The sequence below is a fragment of the Fistularia commersonii genome, chromosome 16 (assembly GCF_037954325.1).
Source record: "Fistularia commersonii isolate RoL2024-O1a breed Wild chromosome 16, RoL_Fcom_v1.0, whole genome shotgun sequence".
Classification (NCBI taxonomy): domain Eukaryota; kingdom Metazoa; phylum Chordata; class Actinopteri; order Syngnathiformes; family Fistulariidae; genus Fistularia; species Fistularia commersonii.
In genome coordinates, this window is record NC_141299.1 from 3,415,149 (window position 1) to 3,437,283 (window position 22,135).

Here is a 22,135-nt window from a genome sequence, read left to right on the forward strand (position 1 = left end):
ATGAAGTAAGATAAGATAAGATAAGATAAGATAAGATAAGATAAGATAAGATAAGATAAGATAAGATAAGATAAGATAAACTTTATTGACTTGAGGGGAAATTCCTTTGTCACAGCAGCGTAACAGTTATAATGTCAGAGAAAAAAAAAGGAAATAAATATGAATATAAATATGAGTATGAATATAAATAGAAAGGTAGAAGACAGGATAATAATAATAATAATAATACATAGGATTTGTATAGTGCTTTTCATAGCACTCAAAGACGCTTCACAAGTGAAAGACAGAAGACACAGAACATACACACAGGATATAGCAAGACAACAGACAATGCAACAACAACAACAACAACATCAGGGATGACAATGCGCAACATCAAGGAACAGTGAGGGTGAAATATACACAACTAGAACTAAACAACAATATAAATGGAGTGACAGCTAAACAACAATATAAATACCCATCTGGCACACATCAGAATAGATTATCCTTTCTGTGGCCCCTGAGCTAAAATGAGTTTGACGCCCCTGCTGTAGAGGCGATTTTATTAGATAATCAATCTTTTACACATAATCATAACGTGTGACACATTTTGGTCATACACCACAGATAGGGAATACCCAACAAAAAGCTTTATATGTACATTCCAGAGCAATGCACAACAGCAGAAAAACACTGATCAGTCGAGCTAGCGATTTACTCAAGGTTTGAAAAGGATGGAAAGGGAAACAGTGAAAGGTCAGAAGAGGCATCATTACTTCCAGGTTCGGATGACAAACCTGCCTTTGTGAAGAGCACCAGTAGACTGTCATTTGAACCATTTGGTGGCATTGAGTAAAGGCAAGCATCGGCAGAGCTCTGTCTATCTGTGTTACCACATTGTTCTGGAAAGAGGTGATGGGTCAAGGTAATGTTTCCTATAATGACCCCCCCCCCCCACACACACACACACACTTTGCTATAACATGGCCACCAGGGCATCCATCTTTTGCTTTTCTGTGCAGATGTCTGAGCCGAGAAAGATTTTATCTTATACCTTATAAAGGTAAAGCACCTTTAGAAACATTAGTTTACAGTGTTTCAAAGGGGTCATTGTGAACCTTGACACAAATATATTTGAGTTTTTGTACTGACAAAGAGCAAATAGTGTATGGCTACACATCCCTGTATAATTGGACAGTTGAGGAAAGTTAGAATTAAATACTTGAAAAAATATAAAAAAATAATCAGAAACAGAACAGACATTTTTTTTCTCCAAAAAACGTTATACGCGTTATAATGTGTGCTATAAATTACCTTGAATAATCCACCGTGTAAAATTAGAGAATTTACCTGACATTGAAATTGCTGTTACAAAAAAAATCACATATTTTTAGAAAATAAAATTGATGGGAAGATTATTTCTTGAAATCAAGGCCAGATTTGTCTGTGCATTTGAATGCCATCGAGAAGTCTATTGCAGTAAATATGTTTTCTCCAATATATAGATACTTTGTGAACCCATTAAGTTCAAGTTCAAACTTTGTTTGGTAACTGGAGCTTAAGCTTCTTAAAAATATAAAACTCACTTAGGGGAAGGAGGTAAAAAATGAGAAGACATTCCCAATTGTGAAGTTGATGCCTCACTGCTTCCTAATTATATTTTAAACTAATAAACTGAATTGTGACTATGAGCTGCCGCTTCTCCTTTGGTTTCCTTTACACCATTTCACTGGTTACATCTGTTACCAAGATGTTATTGCTGGATATATTTAATTTGTGTCACAATGAGGGAATTAACTGATTTCTTTAAAAGTGATTTCTTTAAAACTGATACACAGGCTTGTATTATCTATATTTAGGTTTATAGGTATACAGTATCCTCCAAGGATGCGCTGATGTGATAATTATCCGGAATGATAAATGATCGCCTCCTCATTGCACTAATCTGTAACAGGATCAAATGCATCAGGAAACAAGAACAAGTAGAAGGATGTGGTCCACATTTGCAAGTGATTAAAATCTAGGTTAGGAAATACTATTATGGCATATGAACACATGAAACAGTGAAATAACAAATAATTATATAGAACAAGATCAAACTACCGATGTTTAGGTGTATATCTGTACTTAGACTTTAAATATGTATTAACTTCAAAGAATACATCAGATTCTGTGAACATACCATCCTGCCAGCCCAAACCGCACGCTGCTGCCCCAACAACAAGACGTGGATCACCAAAGACCTGTAGGAACTGCTGAACAAGACAAAGAGGGCCTTCATGTAATATTTATTATTTAATGCAGGGCGTTTTGGTACTGACAATTTGCACAATACTGAACCATTTTGTAAAGTAATTTATACATAAATACATATATATGTTATTCTCTTTTTCCTCTCTTTCTTTTAAATTTTCTTTTTTATTTATAATTTACTTTACTATATATGTTCACATACAATTAGATTATTGGAAAGAGTGGTGGAAACTAGACTGACTGCAGAAGTGAGCATTTGTGAACAGCAGTTTGGCTTCATGCCGAGAAAGAGTACGGTAATACAGATACAGTATTTGCTTTGAGAATGCCAATAGAGAAGTACAGAGAAGGCCAGAGGGAGGAAATCCCTTGTATGAGGAAATCTGGAGTGGCAGAGAACTATGTTAGACTGGTGCAGGACATGTATGCTAGCTGTGAGACAGTGGTGCGGTGTGCTGTAGGGGTAACAGAGAAGTTCAAGGTGGAGGGGGGACTCCATCAGGGATCAGCTCTGAGCCCCTTCTTGTTTGCAGTGGTGATGGACAGGCTGACAGATGAGGTTAGAGAGGAATCTCCATGGACCATGATGTTTGCAGATGACATTGTGATTTGTAGTTAGAGCAGGGAACAGGTTGAGGAAAATCTAAGGAGGTGGAGGTATGTGCTGGAAAGGAGAGGAATGAAGGTTAGTTGCAGCAAGACAGAGTATATGTGTGTGAATAAAAGGAACCTGTGTGGAATGGTGAGGCTACATGGAATGGGGATCAAAAAGTTGGAGGATTTCACGTACTTGGGGTCAACAGTCCAGAGCAACGGAGAGTGTGGAAAAGAGGTGAAGCGACGGGCTCAAGCAGGTTGGAATGGGTGGAGAAAAGTGTCAGGGGTACTATGTGATAAAAGACTATCAGCCAGAATGAAAGGAAAGGTGTCCAAGACAGTGGGGAGATCAGCAATGCTGTATGGCCTAGAAACAGTTACAGTGACGAAAAGACAGGAAGCAGAGTTAGAGGTTGCAGAGATGAAGATACTAAGGTTCTCTTCTGGAGTGACAAGGATGGATAGAATCAGGAATGAGTCTGTTAAAGGAACAGCACATGTTAGATGTTTTGGAGAGGTCAGAGAAGCCAGATTGAGATGGTTGGGTCATGTACAGAGGAGGGATAGTGAATATATTGGTAAACGGATGCTGGAATTGGAGCTGCCAGGCAGGAGGTCTAGAGGAAGACCAAAGAGAAGATTTTTGGATGGCATCTTCGCCAGGATTCTGACGACCTGTGCTAGCCAGCTGTCCCCGGTACTGAGACACCTCTGCAACCTGAGCCTGAGCCGGGAGAAATTACCGGTGCTGTGGAAGATGTCCTGCCTTATTCCTGTGCCTCAAAAAGTCATTGCCATTAGACCTCAAGACTCCCACAGACTGGCTCTGTGATTGGTCTTAGAATGGAGAACTTTGAGACCAGTGGTGGAAAGGAGGGCGCTTAAGAAACTGTCCGCCACCATGGGCAACCCTGACCACTCCCTCAACCTCACACTAGACAGACGGTTACAGCTCCGCTGTCGAATGGAAAGATACAAGAAATCTTTCCTACCTCATGCCATAACTCTATATTGTGAGTCACTACAAGTTACTGCGTTACTTCACATTGCCACTTTGCTCATTACTAATTCCTGTATATTGGAAAACATGGAGAGACTTAGATTTTTTTAGATGATACCTTATACTTTTACACTTCAGAGTTTATTTATTTTATTTTTTTACTTGCATTTTTAGCTTGCAAAATCCCCATTAACCCCAAAATCACACAGAAACAAGCATCAACATAAACCTCAACATTCATTACTCGCTACAGTACATTTCATCTCTTCAACTATTTGTCCTTTTTTTCAATTTGATGCGACTCCAGGAATACTGTGTACATCACAGAGAATGATAGTTAGAAACAAACATTTGCATTTCAGTTTCAAGACACACTGGTCAGCCTTGGCATTCAAACACTACTGGTTTTACAGCAAGAATAAAACAATTTAATTGGACTTTATGAAATTTTAATGTATGTTCACATCAAACACACATGATTTTTCTCATACATATTACTGCTTATATACAGAACGAGTGAAAGATGATAGCGGTTACATCGACATTATATTAAAAGATTTATATAAATATAATGTTTTTCATATGAGATAATGTACATCAGTTCTCCAAATTCATGCTGAAATAATATGAACAAATCATCCAACAAATCAGCATACCGTAATTTATTATTCTTTGACGCATATGCACCATCCCTGTGGTGGATTATCTTTGAAGGTAAAAAGAAACAGGTACAAATAACATCTGATGCACTCGCAGAGTGCAGTTCTATGAAAATCCCAAAACAGTAATACAATTTGTCTTGAAAACATTTGAATTATTTGAATCTAAATTCCCTCAGACAGTAATAAAAAAAGGAAAGTTAAACTATGATATAACAGAAAATATTTCAAGGTGATTCTCTACATCATGAACACTGGGCTAATCGTCCATTTCTTGTATGGCTAATAAAGTCCCAAATCTTCAGCCAGTTTTGGTCCCATTTTTCACAATTGATTTGTTCACAAACTGACTTGTTCGAACAAAAAAACTTTGCTCTGAATACTTCTTGTGGCCACAAGAAATGTTTCCCCAAATTTGTTGACACAAACTATAATAAATAAATTGTGTGTACATAAAAGATATTTTACTGGCATGGCATTCATTTTTTTTGCAAAAGATGATTTAAGAAGTGACAATCCAAAATAAGTATCCAACAAGATAACTATCTTTCCAGAATAAAATATCTTACATGTATTTCTTTTTTTTTTCTGTTTAAAGACAATTATCATCACTTTTTAAGACTTAACAAACTCCTTGGGTACACTGCTCTAGTAGACTGAAACAGACACAGATTTTATTCGACAACAAATAATTCTTTCAATTCCTTTTGAAGCTGGGGTGGCTGGCATAGCTATAACGGTATTTGGACATAAATATTTGAAAAATTCTCTCTCTCCTACTTGTATTTGTTTTGAAGACCGCTGCAGTCTGAGTGGAATGCTATTACTCTTAAAAGAATTCAGGTGAAACAAAAATAAAAATGAACAGAAGGATGGGAATTTAATCATTTTCAATTTGTTCACAGGTAGGTATGGTACAAAGAAGGGTGAAATAAATTTTCCTTTTACACGAAGGAGAAAGAATTTAACAGGAAAAAAAATGTAATTGCGAAGTAGCGATGGTTTGCTATGCTTTAGTTTAGTGTGTGACATGGGGCAGTTCTCTTTAAACAGAAGTGTCAGTGCTATAACCACTTTTAAAAAGTACAACAGGTCTAGCTTGACTAAAATACAACAAACAGAGCTCAGATATGCTCAAGGCCATGTGTGTTTGTGTCAAGGAATCTCTGGGTGTGTGATTCGGAAAGAATTGTTGGACAAACTGCAGCTTCTTTCTGACACGTCAAGTGCAAATTCAAAAGCACAGAACAGATAGAACTCACAAACCAAACTGAAGAGACGGTGAAATCTGAATTCAAAGGAAATGCCATGGGAGAAAAAAGTAGCATGTGCAAAAAAAAAGAGAAAATGGAGGGATAGAAGAAACCACAAAGAAGACAACCAACTGCTTGCATATAACAACACAAGACCACTGTAACACAAATACAACTTCAGCAGCGAGACCACACGCTTAGATTTGTAATTTATTATCCAGTGTTAAGGCACATATGATTGCTCAGAAATATATGGAAATATATATGATCTTTGGTAAATGAAAAAATGTACAAAGATGCACTCCAACAAGTAGAAAACAGTAAAAATATTCAAGGTGCTCTTACTTAAGATGTAGAAAATTCAATCAGATCATGACATTATACCAACTTTTACAATACTTTCTCTTAATGCTATATCCGAGTAGGTATCAGGTTGACAGCAAGGACATTTGGAATTGTGAAATTTCAAAGTGCTTTCAAATAATTTGGCTTTGGAAATAGCAATGAGCATTTGGTTTAGTTGCACTCCAGCTGAAAAAAAAAAAAAAAAGTTGTTTTTTTTTAGATTCAGGATATTACATTACAGGATATGTTAAAAAAAAACAATTAAAAACCTGTCAAGCCAACCAAATTTTAGCAAATATTTTTGAGGGTAGCTTGTTTTTGGCTCTTCTATCCCAACTTTGAGCATAAGGTTTATAATATGCTTCCTTGACTTAAGTCATAGGGGTATTCCTTGAGACCCGCTCAACTGTAAACATTGATTCATCGCTGAGAAAAACCTGCATCTCTTCAAAACATGGACCAAAAGGAAAACAGCTGTTCTGGGTTTTACTCAGTATGTTAGTCAAGAGTTAGCCAGCTTTGAGGAAAACCCTCCCAGGGGATGGAATTCTATAAAAACGGGAAACCGTTTTACCAAAAGGGTACAATAATAATGATGCCGAGTGCGATTCTGTGCAGGGCTCAGCAACTTCCTGAAAGTTTGTTGTCACTGAGGTCGCCATATAACTAACAGTCAACAGGAAGTCACTTTTCCATAATTCAAATTTTGTCAAAAAACACTTGGTGCTTGGATTTTTTTTTTTTTGGACCATTGGAATTGAGTTTTTCTTTTTTAAGTTTACATTTTATTTTTATCACAACACTAAGCTAAGACTTTTATGGCTCCAAGTTTATATAACATAGACGGGCATGTGATCCTCATGCCTAGATTTATCTGCTCGAAAACAAACTCTTCTTGCGATAAAAAACTAGCTAACACCCCTAAACCAGATGAAATATACACAAGCACCCACGCACACACTCACTCATACCGAGCATAATTTCTGGTAGGTCCTTGCCATATCAAGAGTATGAAATTGCATTTTCTTTGTGCATGCACCTTGTACTTGATAATGTCATAAAAGTTTCCAGCTGAAGGAATAATTCAATCACATGAACTCTCATACAGAAAGATATCAAATCCAGCTGATTGATAAATTAACTGAACCTTTGTCACTTTTTGCTTACTCTTGAAAACTTGAACGTTTTCCGACAGGGATTTAAAACACATAAAAGATCTCTTCTGAGCCAAACCAACACAGTCAAGGCCACAGTGGCATAAGAAAACAAGGCTGGAATGGTTTATACCCCACGCAGACAGAAGGAATGGGAGGGAACACACTGCTCTGCGTGTGATCGCACTGAAAACCTGATCGAGAACTGAGATGGATCCTTTTTGAGATGTTAAGTTTCCCAGCATTAAACAACAAACAGGAGACTTTCCAGTTCACCATTGTCCCAAACCTCAAAAATAAAATTAACTTTATACATCCATAATATAAAGTACCTATTTTGTAGCATTTATAAAAGACTCTCCTACAAAAAAAAAAAAAATACAATAGCATTTCATTTAAAAACAATCTATCGTGCAAAGTGGGTCTGGGTAGCATAGTTCCAACATCACAGCATGGTGTGCAGCGGCTGCTCGGCCTCCTGCTCCGTCCTGTGGGGAAGATGAATGCTGTGGTCCACCTGAAGTCTTTCCTCTAAGTTTCTGGTGTATTTGACACAGTGTGGGACGCTGCTGCTCAGCTGAACGCTGTCTAAATGTGTTGGCACGGGCGTAGAAGTGTGCCAGCTAGACAGACTCTGATCAGACAGCTCCTTAAAGGAATCTTTGGTGGGAGGGGACTGTGGATCCCTTGGGACCGCAGAACAGTCTTTGGTATAAGGAAGAGAGTCTACTTCTTTGGGAACCAATGTGTAAAGATTTGAGAAGCGTTTCTCACTGTCTGCCGGCCCTGGGTGGCTTCTAAGGCTCTGCTTTTCATCTGTTTGTGAGGCGAGAGCCTGCGATCCCTGACAGTTGGGGAGACTCATTGGGTCTTTATTTTTGCAGAGTTTGGGGGAGGGCTTTGTGAGGGAAAGGAAGGGAGGCTGTGGGCTGAGGGATGAGCCCACCTTGACCCTGCTCAGGCTGAGGATGTTCCTATGGGTTTCAGGGGGGAGTTTATCCAACTGCCTTCCAACTTGAATCGGGCTGGGAAATAGCGTGCCTTGGCACGCCCTGTAGAAATATCTGAAAAGAAAAACAGATCCAGACATCACTGCTGTTCAAGAGAAGAATGTCAGGCGTCTGGGATGAACACAAACAGTATCTGTATCAATAACAGAAAAGGAATCAAACATTTTTGAGAGTGGAGCAAAAGCGTTTAGTCAAGCTAGAGCTGGTCAACAGATGAGAATTTATCAAATACCATCACAATGTGATATTGGATTATGGATTTTTTTTTGTGTTACCACAACACCCAAAGAAAAACCTCATGTCAGTCATTGTATAATGCACTGAGTAAATCATCAGTGAAAAGCCAACACATTTAAAATGAGCAAATCCTAAAAAATATATAAACATAATAAAAAATTTTACAATTTGAATAAAATGATCTTGAAATATGGATTCTCTGTACCGCTCATTGTACTGTCTAAAATTTAGGCAAACCTTTCCTTAAATATGCAACAAATGCCCTGATTATATGTATAGGAAAGTACCTGAAAGTTAGCAGTGAATTATGTATAAATGATGAAGAAAGTATGCAAAAAAGAGCAAAAAAGAAATAAAATCCATATTTACAAAATTGTATATTTAAAACTCAGGTTTTACTCAGGTATGTGTTAGTGTAAAAGTTGTACATGAAAATGAACAAGAGGAATTAAACCACTCAATATTTTAGGGAGTAGTGTTGTTATGACAGGTGTATATGACAGGTATCTTTCCATTCACATTGAAATGGTGACTTCAAAATACTGTTATATCAATTTATTCCTGAATCACACAACTATAAGTCAGGAATAAATGAAGATGAGTATACCTGGGCAGCAGTGCTGCTGCAGGCGTGATGACACAAAGCAGGTAAAAAAGGGGGTCCTGGAGTAACTGCTGCATGGTCCAGTAGGGGTTGGATGGGGAGTAGCAGGTGGGGCAGGAAGCGTTGTAGCATAAAGCCACGGTGAAGAATAACGTCACACTAAAGGTGATAGACAGCCAGTTCATCCAGGTCTGCAGGAGTACAGGAGTAAGAAAAACTGTTTTCCAACATATTTTTGACAAAACAAACTGAACAACTATATTCAACTATATAGAACTATAGCTGTATATATATATATATGTAGTTAATTATAGTTGTTGTATATGTCACCCTCCCCCCGGACGAGCTGGACCAAGTGAGAGGGAGATCATGGCCTCTTTGCTTCGGCTGCTGGCTCTGCGACCCAATCCCGTATAAACGGAAAAAGATGTATGGGCGGATGGATATTTGATCGCTACATAAGAATAAACACCTTGTAGCACTGTATAGATATGATATTCATTTAGACATGCGCTACAATATCTTTTGCAACCATTACAAAGTGCCGCTGTGGTTGATAACTATATAAATCTTTCTATAACTCAGTGGTGCCATATACCACGGTGGGCTCACACACCCATACTTCTACCTCATGCATGCATTTCTGGACTTCTACGTTTTCAATTTACTGCTAACTTTTAACAGGTAAGATCATCCACATTGGTGCAGCTAAAATAATGTGCCTGAGAGAATTAATCTCACGTATATGAGAAACAGAAACAGACATTAAATTAAGTGCTGGATGCTGAACGATCACTGCAACTGCACGTTTATCTCTATTTTCAAAGCAGAGACAAGAGAAATACAGTGGCTTGCAAAAGTACTTATACCCTCGAACTTTTCTACATTTTGTAACGTTACAAACAAACCACAAACATAAATGTATTGGAATTTTATGTGATAGAAAAAGTGGTGCACATTTGTGATGTGCAAAGAAAATTAGAAAATTATACATGATTTTTTTTTTTTTTTGAAGAAATATAAAAAAATTTGGATTAACTGCAGAGATCCACAGCTCAGGTGGAGGAATCTGGCCAAAGGACAATGTTTTGTTGTGCACTGCACAAATCTGGCCTTTATTGGTAAGTAGCGAGAAGAAAGCCATTGAAAAAAGAAAACCATCAAAAGCCTTGTTTGCAGTTTGCCAGAGGGTGATTTAGTCAGATGAGACCAAAATTGAAATCTTTGTCCTAAATGCAAAACGCTATGAGTGGTGGAACACCCACATGTCACACCACGCTTAAAACTCCATCCCCACTGTCAAATACAGCGGTGGCAGCATCAGAGTGTGGGGGTGCGTCTCTTCTAATTCAATTCTCTGTCTAATTCGACTCGTAAAAAGGTAAGATGGAACTGAAAAGGTTCAAGTCAAAAAACTAAGATTAAACTGAAGTACGTGACATCCACATTTTGTCTTTTTGATATGATAAATGTTCATGCATTCTTGACTTTTACTGAGGAGTAATCACCATTTCATTTGTAATTCTGGACATGCTTTTTAATTATGACTACAGTATTTGAACATTCTATTATGGATCTGGTTGCAAGAACAGTATTGTTCCTTTAAGCAAGTATTTTAATCCAATTAGGAAGAAATGCAAGGAAGAAAAACATCATGAATGTCGTCTGGTCCCATGTATTATCCTCAAGTTGACCTTCTGACATGTGACAGTGAACATTAGTCAGAGTCTTGCAGCAGTATTGTCCCTCAAGACATAACACTGGATAACTAATTACACCATCACAATTTCTGTATGTGTGGAGAAAATGCATGCTGCCTGCTGTCACACACCTTTAACCTTCACAGCCTCTTATGAATCATGCCTTTTTATTTCTGCGTGGCCGAAGGATGAAGTACCTGCCACTGTGGCTAAAACAGCAGAAACGTTTATCTTTAGATGACTGTGCCTTTTTTGTGAATACTTCTGTCTTTATGTCCAGAAAGTCACTAAGTAAAAAATACACCTTTAATGTGAAAAACTTCGTCATAGTAAATTTACATCCTCAGAATAGTGGAAAAACTAGTTCAATCCAGGATTGTAAATTTTTCCTTTTTGTTCGACCTAATCGGCCAGCGTCGAATATCTTTGTTCAGCCACTGCAGCACCAAACAAAGCCAAAATACAAGTATGAGTAAGAAACGCCGTGACGTTGTGAGATACCAGATGCAAAAAATAAGTAAATAAGAAAAAGTAAATAAATAAACATTTAAACAAATCCCACCTCAACAAGTCTCAAGTAAAGTCTCTTACCCAGGTCTTAGTTTCAATGCCCAAGTGCAGCAGAATAGTGAATAATGCAAGGGTGGTGATGGGAGTTCCCCATGTAAACAGATCGACATCAGAATCAGCATAGGCCTGGAGACAAGAGGAGGAACGGTAGGTAAGAGGTGGAGAGTGTAACAAGAATTATTAAGCATTTATAGGCTGGTGGAAATGCCAATACTCACAAAATAAGGTATGAAGAAGCAGATCAGACTTTGGTAGAATGCATCAATCATGTTCATCCAGAACATATATGGCTTATATTCCTGTAACATAAATCCAGAGATTTACGGTCATATACTGTATCACAAATCATACTTTATTCACTGAACTTTAAATTTGTTGCTCAATCACAGTTGAAGCTGAGCTGTTCCCCCTTTATACTGCCAATCAATAAAATAGTGAGACAGGAAAAATGGAAAATTTCAAATAATATTTTCTGATGTCCAGAACCCCATCTTGCTTGAATTTCTCCAAAGAAAACACAAAACAAAAAGCTTTCTCTAACCTAGACAGAAAAGATGGATAGGAATTATGCTCACCATCTTCCCACTGGAGTTGCAGCATTAAATAATGCACAGAAAGTTATTTCATCGACACAATGAAGTTTACCTTCAACATTTAGGATATTAAAAGTCTCAATCTTATCCTTAAATACATCTGTGCAAATAATTTAAAAATGTGAATTAGTGTATACATTTTTGATACATGGGGAAAAACCTGATGTAATAAAACTGTTCCCTGGCAGTAATAAGAATAAAATGGGCGTAAGGTCACATGATCCAGATTACACCATGATATTCTTATGAGTAAATCTTTGAGTCCAATGGTATTTTTGTGGCATATTTGAAGAAATTCAAGTGATTCCTGAGATATAGGGTTCCTGAGAACGTTATAGTTCTTTTAAGGCTGGATTGGCTACCTCAAAATGTAATACTTCTGCTCCAAGGCTTTCCCCCGAGCCTTAAATCAGTAAAACTAAGTAAAATGTTCTTAAGTTAAGTTTTGCTGGAAAGGACAGATGTGTAACAACATGATGAGAGTAAAAGAGGCTGTGTTAAAAGTGTTGCGTGTGTTAACTTCTGCGATATAAAAAGGTGAATGCATGCTAGATCATAATATTTTACAAACCATGAATGTGTCAAAAAAGGGATTTAAAATGTTATATAATGTCAGGTATAAAATGTGCATCTTTTCAACTATATGGACAGTTACAGAAAAAAGGGCAGATACTGTAGGACCACTAGGAGAGACCTCAGAGTTCTGGCCGTTCAAATAGAGATGAGGTAGATGTTGCAGAGTCTCAGCTGACACGTCTTTGTCAAGAGTGCCAGTGATGAGTTGTGGGAAGGCAGAAAACATCAGGTTGAAGAAGATAAGATACCACTGGTCAATCATGGCTGAACCTGAGAATCCACAGTAGAACTGATACCAGAAGATGAGCGCGACAAACATCTGTGGGAACATAAGGATGGATTTGCATGAGAAGACAGTATTTCAACCAAATCCATTTCCTAAGTCAGAGAAGTGGTGACTGTCAAAACTGTGATATTGCTATGCTGTAGATATTGTTTTATACTGAAAACTATGGTATGTAGCTTTACGTTACATTCAAATATGATCAGACTTGGGAAAACAATCAAATGAATCTTCTTTATATAGTTTTATTAGTCTTATCATATCATACATTGATATTATATTAAACACAATTACAACATTAACATTGGGTATGAAAAATAAACATCTAAGTGCATAATAATCAATACATGATCTGAAAATGCTATAAGAAATTAACTGAATGTCAACAAGAATTTGCCTCAAATTCATCAAGAAATAAATGAGATATTCAGGCCTCTTTCACAAGTATTAAACAAATTTCTCCATTATGCTGGGAGCAAAATAACTTTATTTGTGTTGAGTAAATACTGTGGTAAACATAGATATTGGGTGAGGCCTTCTGAATATTTCTATATTAATTCCATTATATTTTCCCAGCCCCAGTCTATCGCTTTTCAAAAGTAAGTCAATAAGATATATATCAGAACAAAATGTTTCATTTCAATAAATATTTAGAATGGTTTACTTCAATAATCAGTTTTCAATAAATATCTGGGGTGAAAATGTTGTATTTTACAGTAGGTTGCTGATGCGTCCCATTTAATCAACAAATACAACCTTTTATGCTTGCTTACATCATCTCTATTCCAGTGAACATTCCATGTCTATGATTCTTCTTATTGCAATTGATGACATGTCAATTAGGGAACACTGTGCTATTGTTTTATGATCCAAAACTTGCCTCTAACCCATCGTACTGAAAACTGTATGTGTGAAGTGTCGTGAAAGTAATTTACAGCATTCTTGTAGAAGAAGTATAGAATCATGTTGGCCAGTCTGGAATAGCACCAGTGTCCATGCACCAGTAGAAGCTTCTGGAGATACCGGAAACGTGGAAGAGCAAAGTCACTTGCCATCACCGCCTGTGAAACACCACAAGAAAAACACACTGACAGGCAGGAAATGACCACTGCTGGCCCAGTTTCGCTTTCTTCAGCTTAATAAATCTTTGGTGGATATAATCTTTCCAAATAAGATAAAAGATTTAATGGTTGGTCAACTTTTTGGGAGTCATTGTGTCAACCACAAGAATCTGTAAGTTTCATACATTGACATCTGAAACATAATCCTCCCTCATGTCAGCCCAAGTTTAACTTGGGTTTAACTTGCATATTAAAAGGTGCCACTAAGGTTTATGACAAATCTCAGGTATCAGTTCAAGATTCAAGAAGTGTTTGTTGTCATGTGTCCTGCCTGAAAACGTGTTTCCCTGTACAATTAAATTCTTACTTTTCCAACTAAAGTACATCCATTTAGGTTTTGATAAATAAATAAAAATTAACACACAGTATTAACCGGATATAACGGTGCAGGGAAATTTACAATTTACACAGAATTAGAAATGTAAATAGTATTGGCAGGATGTTCAAGTTAAAGTTGAGTCAAGCTTTGAGTTTCCAACTCACACATTGTAGGTGTAAATTGCAGTTTAGTGAGTGTTATCCAACATGATTGAACTATAAATCTAATAGCAGATGTCTTGTTTGTGCTTAGTTCTGTTGTGCTCGAATAACTGGCTTTGAATGACTGCATGTGGAGTGTGCTCATAAAAAATGAAGCCTCTGTTAATCATAATGTAGTGGCCTGAGCACAAAAATGTGCGACTCAGCACACTACGTAGTGCTGAGCAGTGACCACTGTCCAATTAAGAGAAAATTTGATTTACAATGATTAAGTTAGCAGTCTAGTTGAAGACAGAATGTTGAGACTTTAACAGATATCCTGCAAAGAATTAGGCCTGCACAAACACCACTAGCTTAATTGGGAATCTCCATCATGTAAGATCACCTTCCCAGAACAATTACTGTGTCCGTTTGTATAGAGGGTGGGTGGAGTGGGTTCTGCTGCAGTCCCCGGATGGGTCTAAAAACCCTGCTAAATGCATCTAGTGATCTAGTGAGAAAGAGTAATGCTTTTCCCCAAGACATAGTTGCCTGACTCAGCAGTACAAGCAATCCTCATCAGAGGAGGTGTAAGAATGGTGACTGAGACACACACAAACACATATACACTTACGGAAGGGACTTACAACCTATCAACTATGCAAAAAGAAAGTCTGTATTTGTCTTTATAAACCTCCTTTCTTTCTCTTAATTTTTTTTTTTTTTTTGTTAAGTTTTGTTTTGAGCATTTACCTGCATGCCCTCCTGTCCTGATATCCCCACGCCCACATCAGCTACCTGGATCATACTGACATCATTGGCCCCATCACCTACAGAAAGATGGAAAAGGTCCTTTAGAAAGGGAATACAAAATGCAATGATTCATTTGTAAAGTGCACTCATGACATTATAAGTGGGTCTGTGCGCTGGTGAAAGAGGGACCTCAATTGGTGTTGGCAAGAAGTGGCTTCGCAAAATGTCTGTTTCGATGAGTAAATATAGTCTTACCAGTTTATTGGTTAAAACCTTGAAAATGTAATAATATATCATGTGGCAGAAATCACGAGCATAAGATTTTCTGACCCTCGTGTAGAACGCCATGTGTGTTGCTGTCATAATGAGGTTTCATTATGGGTTAAGAGCCAATCTTTAACCTGGGTGAGTGTGTGATTGCTGCTGTGGTAACATAATACAAGAAAAATCCAATTTGTCTGAAGAATCAATACTTAGTGACAGCAAATCTGTTGCTCATTATATTTAAGTCTAAACCCCCAAACCCTCCAAAAACCCCCCAAAATTTACAAGAGTGGGTTACAGTAACCTATTCTGTCTAACCATGAACAGCTGCAACAGACACAAATGGCTAATCTGCCAAATGAACCCAGAAATAGGACAGAGAAATGTCTTCAAACTGAAAATGGTTAGGGAATAAAAGCTACAAAGGCAACTTATAAATACAAAAACCTAGTCAGCTGAAGTCTTAAGACATTAAATTCTTTGAAGGGTCTGGCCAAAGTACGTGGTTTGTTAATTGAAGGAAAATGATTGCTATCACTATTGTATATCAACAGACCTTATGTTAAACAATGACACAACATTAAAAATAGTCATCTCTGAGTTTCCATTATAATTGTGATAGCAGTGACACTAATGTTGAAGGTGTATTTAGGATCCAAATTCCTCAAAAGGGTGCTTGCAGAAAAAAATTACGATGTATCCTGCATTTTAGTTTTGCATCGATAGCAAGTAGTGTAGTAGCAGTAGCAGCAGTGGTTAGCGTTTCCAGGACCCTGGTTTTATTCCGACAGAGGCCCTGCCTGTGTGGAGATTGCATGGTTTTCGTGGGTATTCGCCGGTTTCCTCCCACAGTCCAAAATTATGCAGCAGGCTAATTTATTACAATAATCATAGCCAGGTAGTAAAATATGATTGACAGGTATATCATACTATACAGTGGAATTACAAGCTGATGGGGTTTGAAAATGCTAACATTAGTGTTCTGAGAGCAACCTTCCCCTTATCTGCTGTCCCACTGATAGGTTATAAGAAACAACTGCAATGCTTCCTTCCTATAGCAATGACAGAAAAATGCCTGGCTGACCTCTAGCAATAAAAAAAAACAAAAAACAAAAAAAAAACTATGCATGAGTGTGCTCCCCTTCAAATACATTTAAAGACTGAACACCTCAGCAATTTTGCCAACTGTGTCATAGATGTTAAAGTTGGGTTTTAGAAAATATCTAGGAAGGTAAGGGGAATGTTTATGGTTATAAATAGAACTGGGAAGTTGGACGATTTTAATACCGACTGAGGAGTCAAGTTGGGAACTCTTCATTATGTTGAAAATTGGCATTGGTCATTTTCCTGTTTTTACCTCAACGATGCTTTAACAATATAGCACAACTCGTGACAATTCACAATTCATAATCAAGTATCGTGTTTATGGGGTGTTTTTGTTTTGTTTGTGTATACATATATACACACACACACTGTATTGACACACACACGCACGCACAACATTGTACTCACACAAATCTAGACGAAAGACGGAAATCATTTTGACCATAGGTACATACAAAGTTTTCTTTTTAATCTTTTTCAATGTTGGTCAAAGTGGCTTCTCTTGATCATTTACTCACCTATAGCCAAGGTCATGACCTTCAGCTTGTTTCGCACCAGCTTGACAACCATGCTCTTCTGCAACGGAGTTGAACGACAGCAGATCACTGACCGGCAACTCCTTGCAATAGCCAGGAACTTGTCTTCCAAGGTCTTGTCCAGGGCATAGGCCAAGGTACGCCCATCAATAACCAGGCCAAGCCGGTGCACAGTGAAAGGAGAGTAAGAACATGATGATGGCGATGAGGATTGATAGATCTTGAAGGGGGAAGAATTAGCCTGAAAGGCCCTTGGAGCTTGGTCTGGAGAGCTGCAGAGGAATTTGGCCTGGATGTAGTGTAAACTCTCCTCTAACAGCAATGTGCACGCCTCCTGGTTGTAACACAAACCACAACATAGGTTTGAGTACAGGATAAGGAAAATAATTTGCTTGATATTAAACCTTCTTTAAATCTCTTAAAAATAAATTAATTATTGTCTTGGACTGTAAATGTGGAACACATGCAGCGTTTGAGACTGCCAACAGCTTCTTAGCTTGACATGGCTGTCAATAGTTATTCAAAGGTAACAATTCAGTCTTTTCCAAATGTAAGTATGCCAAATAACTTTACCTCTAAAGTTCACAAACACCCCATTGTAGTTTGCTTAGTTTCTGTTGGGTCTTGTAATTTTAAAAGTTACAAGCACAGACTGTGAGGAACCAAACAATAATGAGGCATAATGCAAAAAATGTCGTTTTGACACTTAAGTTCTGCAAATGAATTACATTTTGACATCTTCATGCAAAAGAGATCTATTGTGTTGTTTCAAATGATAGTCCGAGAGAAAGGTGTTCCACCATCTCATCTTACTTACAAAAGGTGATTAGCATGTTTCTAAAAATGACTATTTGGGAAATAGAAGCAGTGCTGGGTATATTTGACCCCAAATATTCTTTTGGAGAAAGTGAAGGCACCGTCAAAATGTGAATTTTACAGTCTTTAACCTTTGATTCATTGAAATCTTTCTAGCATCCACCCACCTGAGAATCAGCATTCAGTGTCAAGATCTCTTCCTCTGGGTCAAGCAGCTTGCAGGCATATGCGATATTAATGGCCGTTTCCTGTTTGTCACCTGTCAGCACCCATATCTGCAGGCCAGCCTTCCGCAGAGAAGCTATAGTTTCAGGCACACCATCCTGCAACCGGTCTTCAATTCCTGTCGCGCCTGTGGGTATAATTTTAACGTTATGAGAAATACCAACATGAGATAGAGGAGAACCAATTATATTTCTAAGATTTTAAATTAAATTGTAATCACAGCTGGTGGGAAAACTCCTTTTATAAGAACACTGTCAACCAATTACCCAAAAGCTGAAGGTTTGTCTCCAGACGTAGGGCCGACTCAAAGAGCTTTTCTTCTCTTCCCTGGATGGCCGTCTCAGCCTCCAGGTGACGTTGCAGCCAGCAGGCATATTCCTCTTTGCTTAGATTCTGAAATAAACACACAGCAGCTTCTTACAACATACTGGCCAAAAGCGTGTAAGGTAAAGACCTATAGAGACATTTAACTATTGGATTAGCTACCATTGATTTTACATGGTGGAGGAGTCTGCATAGGAGACTGATGAAAGTTGGTTCTATCCTTGTTGGTCCCAGCCCGCACGCATCCTGCTTATTTTTGTTTTGCCAATTGCTATTGTCATTCTATTTATACTGTTGTTTAGTTCGTGTTGTCTATTTTTCACCCTTACTGTTCCATTCTGTTGTCAGTTCTTATCCCTGATGTTGCTGCTGTTGTTGTTCTCCCTGTGGTCTCTTTATTTGTAGATGTCTTGCTTTATTTGTAGATGTCTTCAAACTGTTTCTCTCTATATATATATTCATATTTATTTTTGACATTAAAACTGTTACGGTGCTGTGACAAAGGGAGTTCCCCTATGGGGATTAATAAAGTTTATCTTATCTTAAGAGAAAAGAAGTTCAATGACAGGCATTGCAATTGCAGGATATGTAGAGCCTGACTTGTGCAAGAATACATTAGCAGCCTGGGAAAGGGGCACAGATTGCATCTGAGTCACAAAGAATCTGACTTTGGAAACGCTGGACCAAGTGATCATCTGCTTAGAGCCTCAAATTTAAGCTGTCAAACATCTACTTAGATTCGTCATCCCCACCTTCTTTAGATGTTCAATGGCGGGAGGGGTTCTTCCATCCTTATTACCTTTTTTGCAATGCACAGTGTGCGAAGGCCATCAGCAGCATAGAGATTCAGGTAGTTCTGGGTCCTGTAGACAATCTTTTTTTGGCGTTTCCCTTTTGAGTTACCTTAAGAAATCAGAAAAGACAAAGTGAATATGAATAAATACCCAAACATCTTTTCATAGAGAAAAGATCAACATTCAATTTCACATCCGTAAATTAGTTCTACTTAAGGTTGTCCTTAAATCTATCTTTTAAATTCCCTATTGCCTAATTCTTTTTTTCAAGTTATGTGTCTTTTGATACCTTTCTTGGCATAAATTTGAACCATCTTTATCATAGAGCATTTTACAGATTCTTTACTTACTAATGCTACCAAATATTAAAAATATTTTGACAAAAATATTCAAAAATGATTTTGTCTGATATTGTACCAGTAATTTTAAGCATCGTGTTTAGTATTAGAGTCTTGCCTGTAGTGCCTGGCACTGCTTTTCAGATATCTTCTGGCAGGGATACAGGGTGCAAACAGACTGGTTTTATCAGCCTCCTGACACAGACGCTTCAGCCAAAACGACAAGCTTCTAATCCAACTAATACCACACAGCTTTGGCAGTTACACATAGAAACGCCACCCTTTTTGAACTAATTGTAACAAATTAACATAAAACTATAATTTATCTTAAAAATCAAGAATCATTATTAAGGCAGCCTTTGTTGAATCACACAGATAATTATGTTATTGATAAAAGAGGAACATTATCCCTGAATTTGAAAAGAACTGATAGCATCAAATAACCCTCCAAATTACACTGTACACATTTATTTTTCGAGCAATGCATAAAAGTAAAAATCCATTTGAATGTCCAAGTTTGTCGCATTTTCACAAAAAATCTTTATTACGGAATTTCAGTCCAATCAAAATTCTTCTGGTGGTCTTTCGGCTTCCACCTCACAAGCAAAGTCACGGCACTTTGCCTGATAATATCTCTGCTCCAACCTTTTCACATACTAGCTGGTGGTTTTTCTTGTCTTTTGCAGCAACGGTTTTAGTTTTGTTTTTTTTTTGTTTTGTTTTTTTTTATTGAGGGATCCTGTGCTAAAACCACTGTTAAAACAAACAACAGTATCTAAGCAATTAGAGAATCCAAATGGTGACTAGGGGTAGAAATCAAATCATGCTGATGATGAAAACAATGATAAAGGTTCTACAGGTGACATAAACAGTAGAGTAGCATGCAAATAATCAGTACTTATCACAGTATAAATGAGCATTTAAAGACATAACCTGCTGGCAATGCAAAACAGAAAAGAATGTTTTTCATAGAACTGAGCAAAATAGAGGTTTTAATTTCATGATCTTGATATGTCATCTATTCTATTCTATTCTATTCTATTCTATTCTAACACTAACTCTCTCCCCCAGCTATCAGCACCACCCAGCAAATTTCAAATGAATAAAAAGATTTTGAGATTGGGACACTGTGCTCATAAACCTCTCCGTTATGGGCATTAGAATGATTAAAAATCAGAACACAAGAGACCAGCTTTATCCTCATCACAGAAAATCAATACAACAAAACACTGATATTTCTCTGAGAAAAGAACTTTGTAAAAATGCTCCAGAACAACATCTCCTTTCCTACATTTGCTGGTGTTAACCAGCAAATGACTTCGTTCAGTATAGAAAGAGATTTAGCCTTTCAGTTTTTTTTTTCTGTGAGACTGAAATTCCTGCATCTAAACTAATCTGCCTCTAACGGACGGATGGGACTCTCTGATCATGCATTTGAAACTGACAGGAAGCTTTTATTTAAAAGGAATAAAAATGTTTTTCTTTGGAGGCTAATAAAAGCATGTGAAGACACAATATATCCACTCTGCTAGAATTAACACTGTGTAGTGTAATATATATATATATATATATATATATATACACATTTTTTTTTACAGAGAGTAAAGTTAGATTGAGGAAGTTATTTGCTCTGGTAACCCCTGAATGGAGCGGGTGAAATGAAAAGGAGTGTATTTGTCTTTTAAATAAAAACTCAACAATATATGTTTTTGGGGAACAAATCCTAAACCATTCTGTCCTGTAACTGTAACTTTACTTCATTGACAGAGCTTTAAATTTACTGGAGTAGTGTGAGATTCTAATGATAAGTTTTCCAAGAAAATGTCATACCTACTCCCGACACAATATCATAAAATTGAATTATAGCTGGTCACAATGACCCTGAACATCTATACGAGTACTAGATAGATATTTACTGTAGAAAAGACAGATGATCAATCTTTTTGCTGGAAATAAGGGCAAATAGAATAACCAGAGATTTGCATCACCAGTTAGAAAAGAAGTGAAATGGAAGAACTCCAAGAGATTCCTTGATGTATGTTGGAATAAACAACCTCAAAAAAATTAAAGTGCCCCAAAATGATAAATTGTATATCTCCCTGTATATCAGCACAGGAGACATTTTGGATTAATTCATCTACTGTAAAACCCATGATATCTGATACCCCTGAAAGCCCCCTGGGGCTGAGCCACAATACTAGCTGGCTGAGGAGGTCAAACCAGACATCGCTGTCTCAAGTGATACACCCAAGTGCTTCCTTTAGCACTCCAAGTTGTTCCCAGGCTAGAAGGATATACAATATGAGCCCGGGAGGTAATTTCGGCTGCTTGTATCCTCGACCTTGATCATTCAGTCATGACCCAAAGTTCAAGACTATGAGTAAGTTGTGATGCGGATGGAATGGAAAATTTTGATTTTTATTTCTTTCTGGCTCAGCTCCCTTTTTTCCACCACAGCTATCTCATGCAGTGTTTGCATGACAGCAGATGCCCAGCGATTGATCGATCCATTGATCAATCCATTGTCTGCCACTTATCTGGGGTCGGATCGCAGGCGCATTAGATGAAGTAGAGGCCTAGACTTC

General features: G+C 37.5%; 1 protein-coding gene across 1 annotated transcript in view; it reads right to left on the reverse strand.

The window, feature by feature from the left end:
- Positions 1 to 4,264: 4,264 nt before the first annotated feature.
- Positions 4,265 to 22,135, reverse strand: part of atp10a (ATPase phospholipid transporting 10A) — a 37,799-nt gene continuing 19,928 nt past the window's right edge. The window contains exons 11-21 of the mRNA XM_086161567.1: positions 19,218 to 19,321; positions 18,361 to 18,487; positions 18,037 to 18,221; positions 17,036 to 17,387; positions 15,150 to 15,226; positions 13,752 to 13,877; positions 12,652 to 12,852; positions 11,583 to 11,663; positions 11,386 to 11,490; positions 9,098 to 9,285; positions 4,265 to 8,307 (exon numbers count right to left, since the gene is read on the reverse strand). Coding sequence (XP_086017693.1) covers positions 7,689 to 8,307; positions 9,098 to 9,285; positions 11,386 to 11,490; positions 11,583 to 11,663; positions 12,652 to 12,852; positions 13,752 to 13,877; positions 15,150 to 15,226; positions 17,036 to 17,387; positions 18,037 to 18,221; positions 18,361 to 18,487; positions 19,218 to 19,321 — 2,165 coding nt within the window. The 3' untranslated portion in view covers positions 4,265 to 7,688. The remainder of the gene's footprint in view (positions 8,308 to 9,097; positions 9,286 to 11,385; positions 11,491 to 11,582; positions 11,664 to 12,651; positions 12,853 to 13,751; positions 13,878 to 15,149; positions 15,227 to 17,035; positions 17,388 to 18,036; positions 18,222 to 18,360; positions 18,488 to 19,217; positions 19,322 to 22,135) is intronic.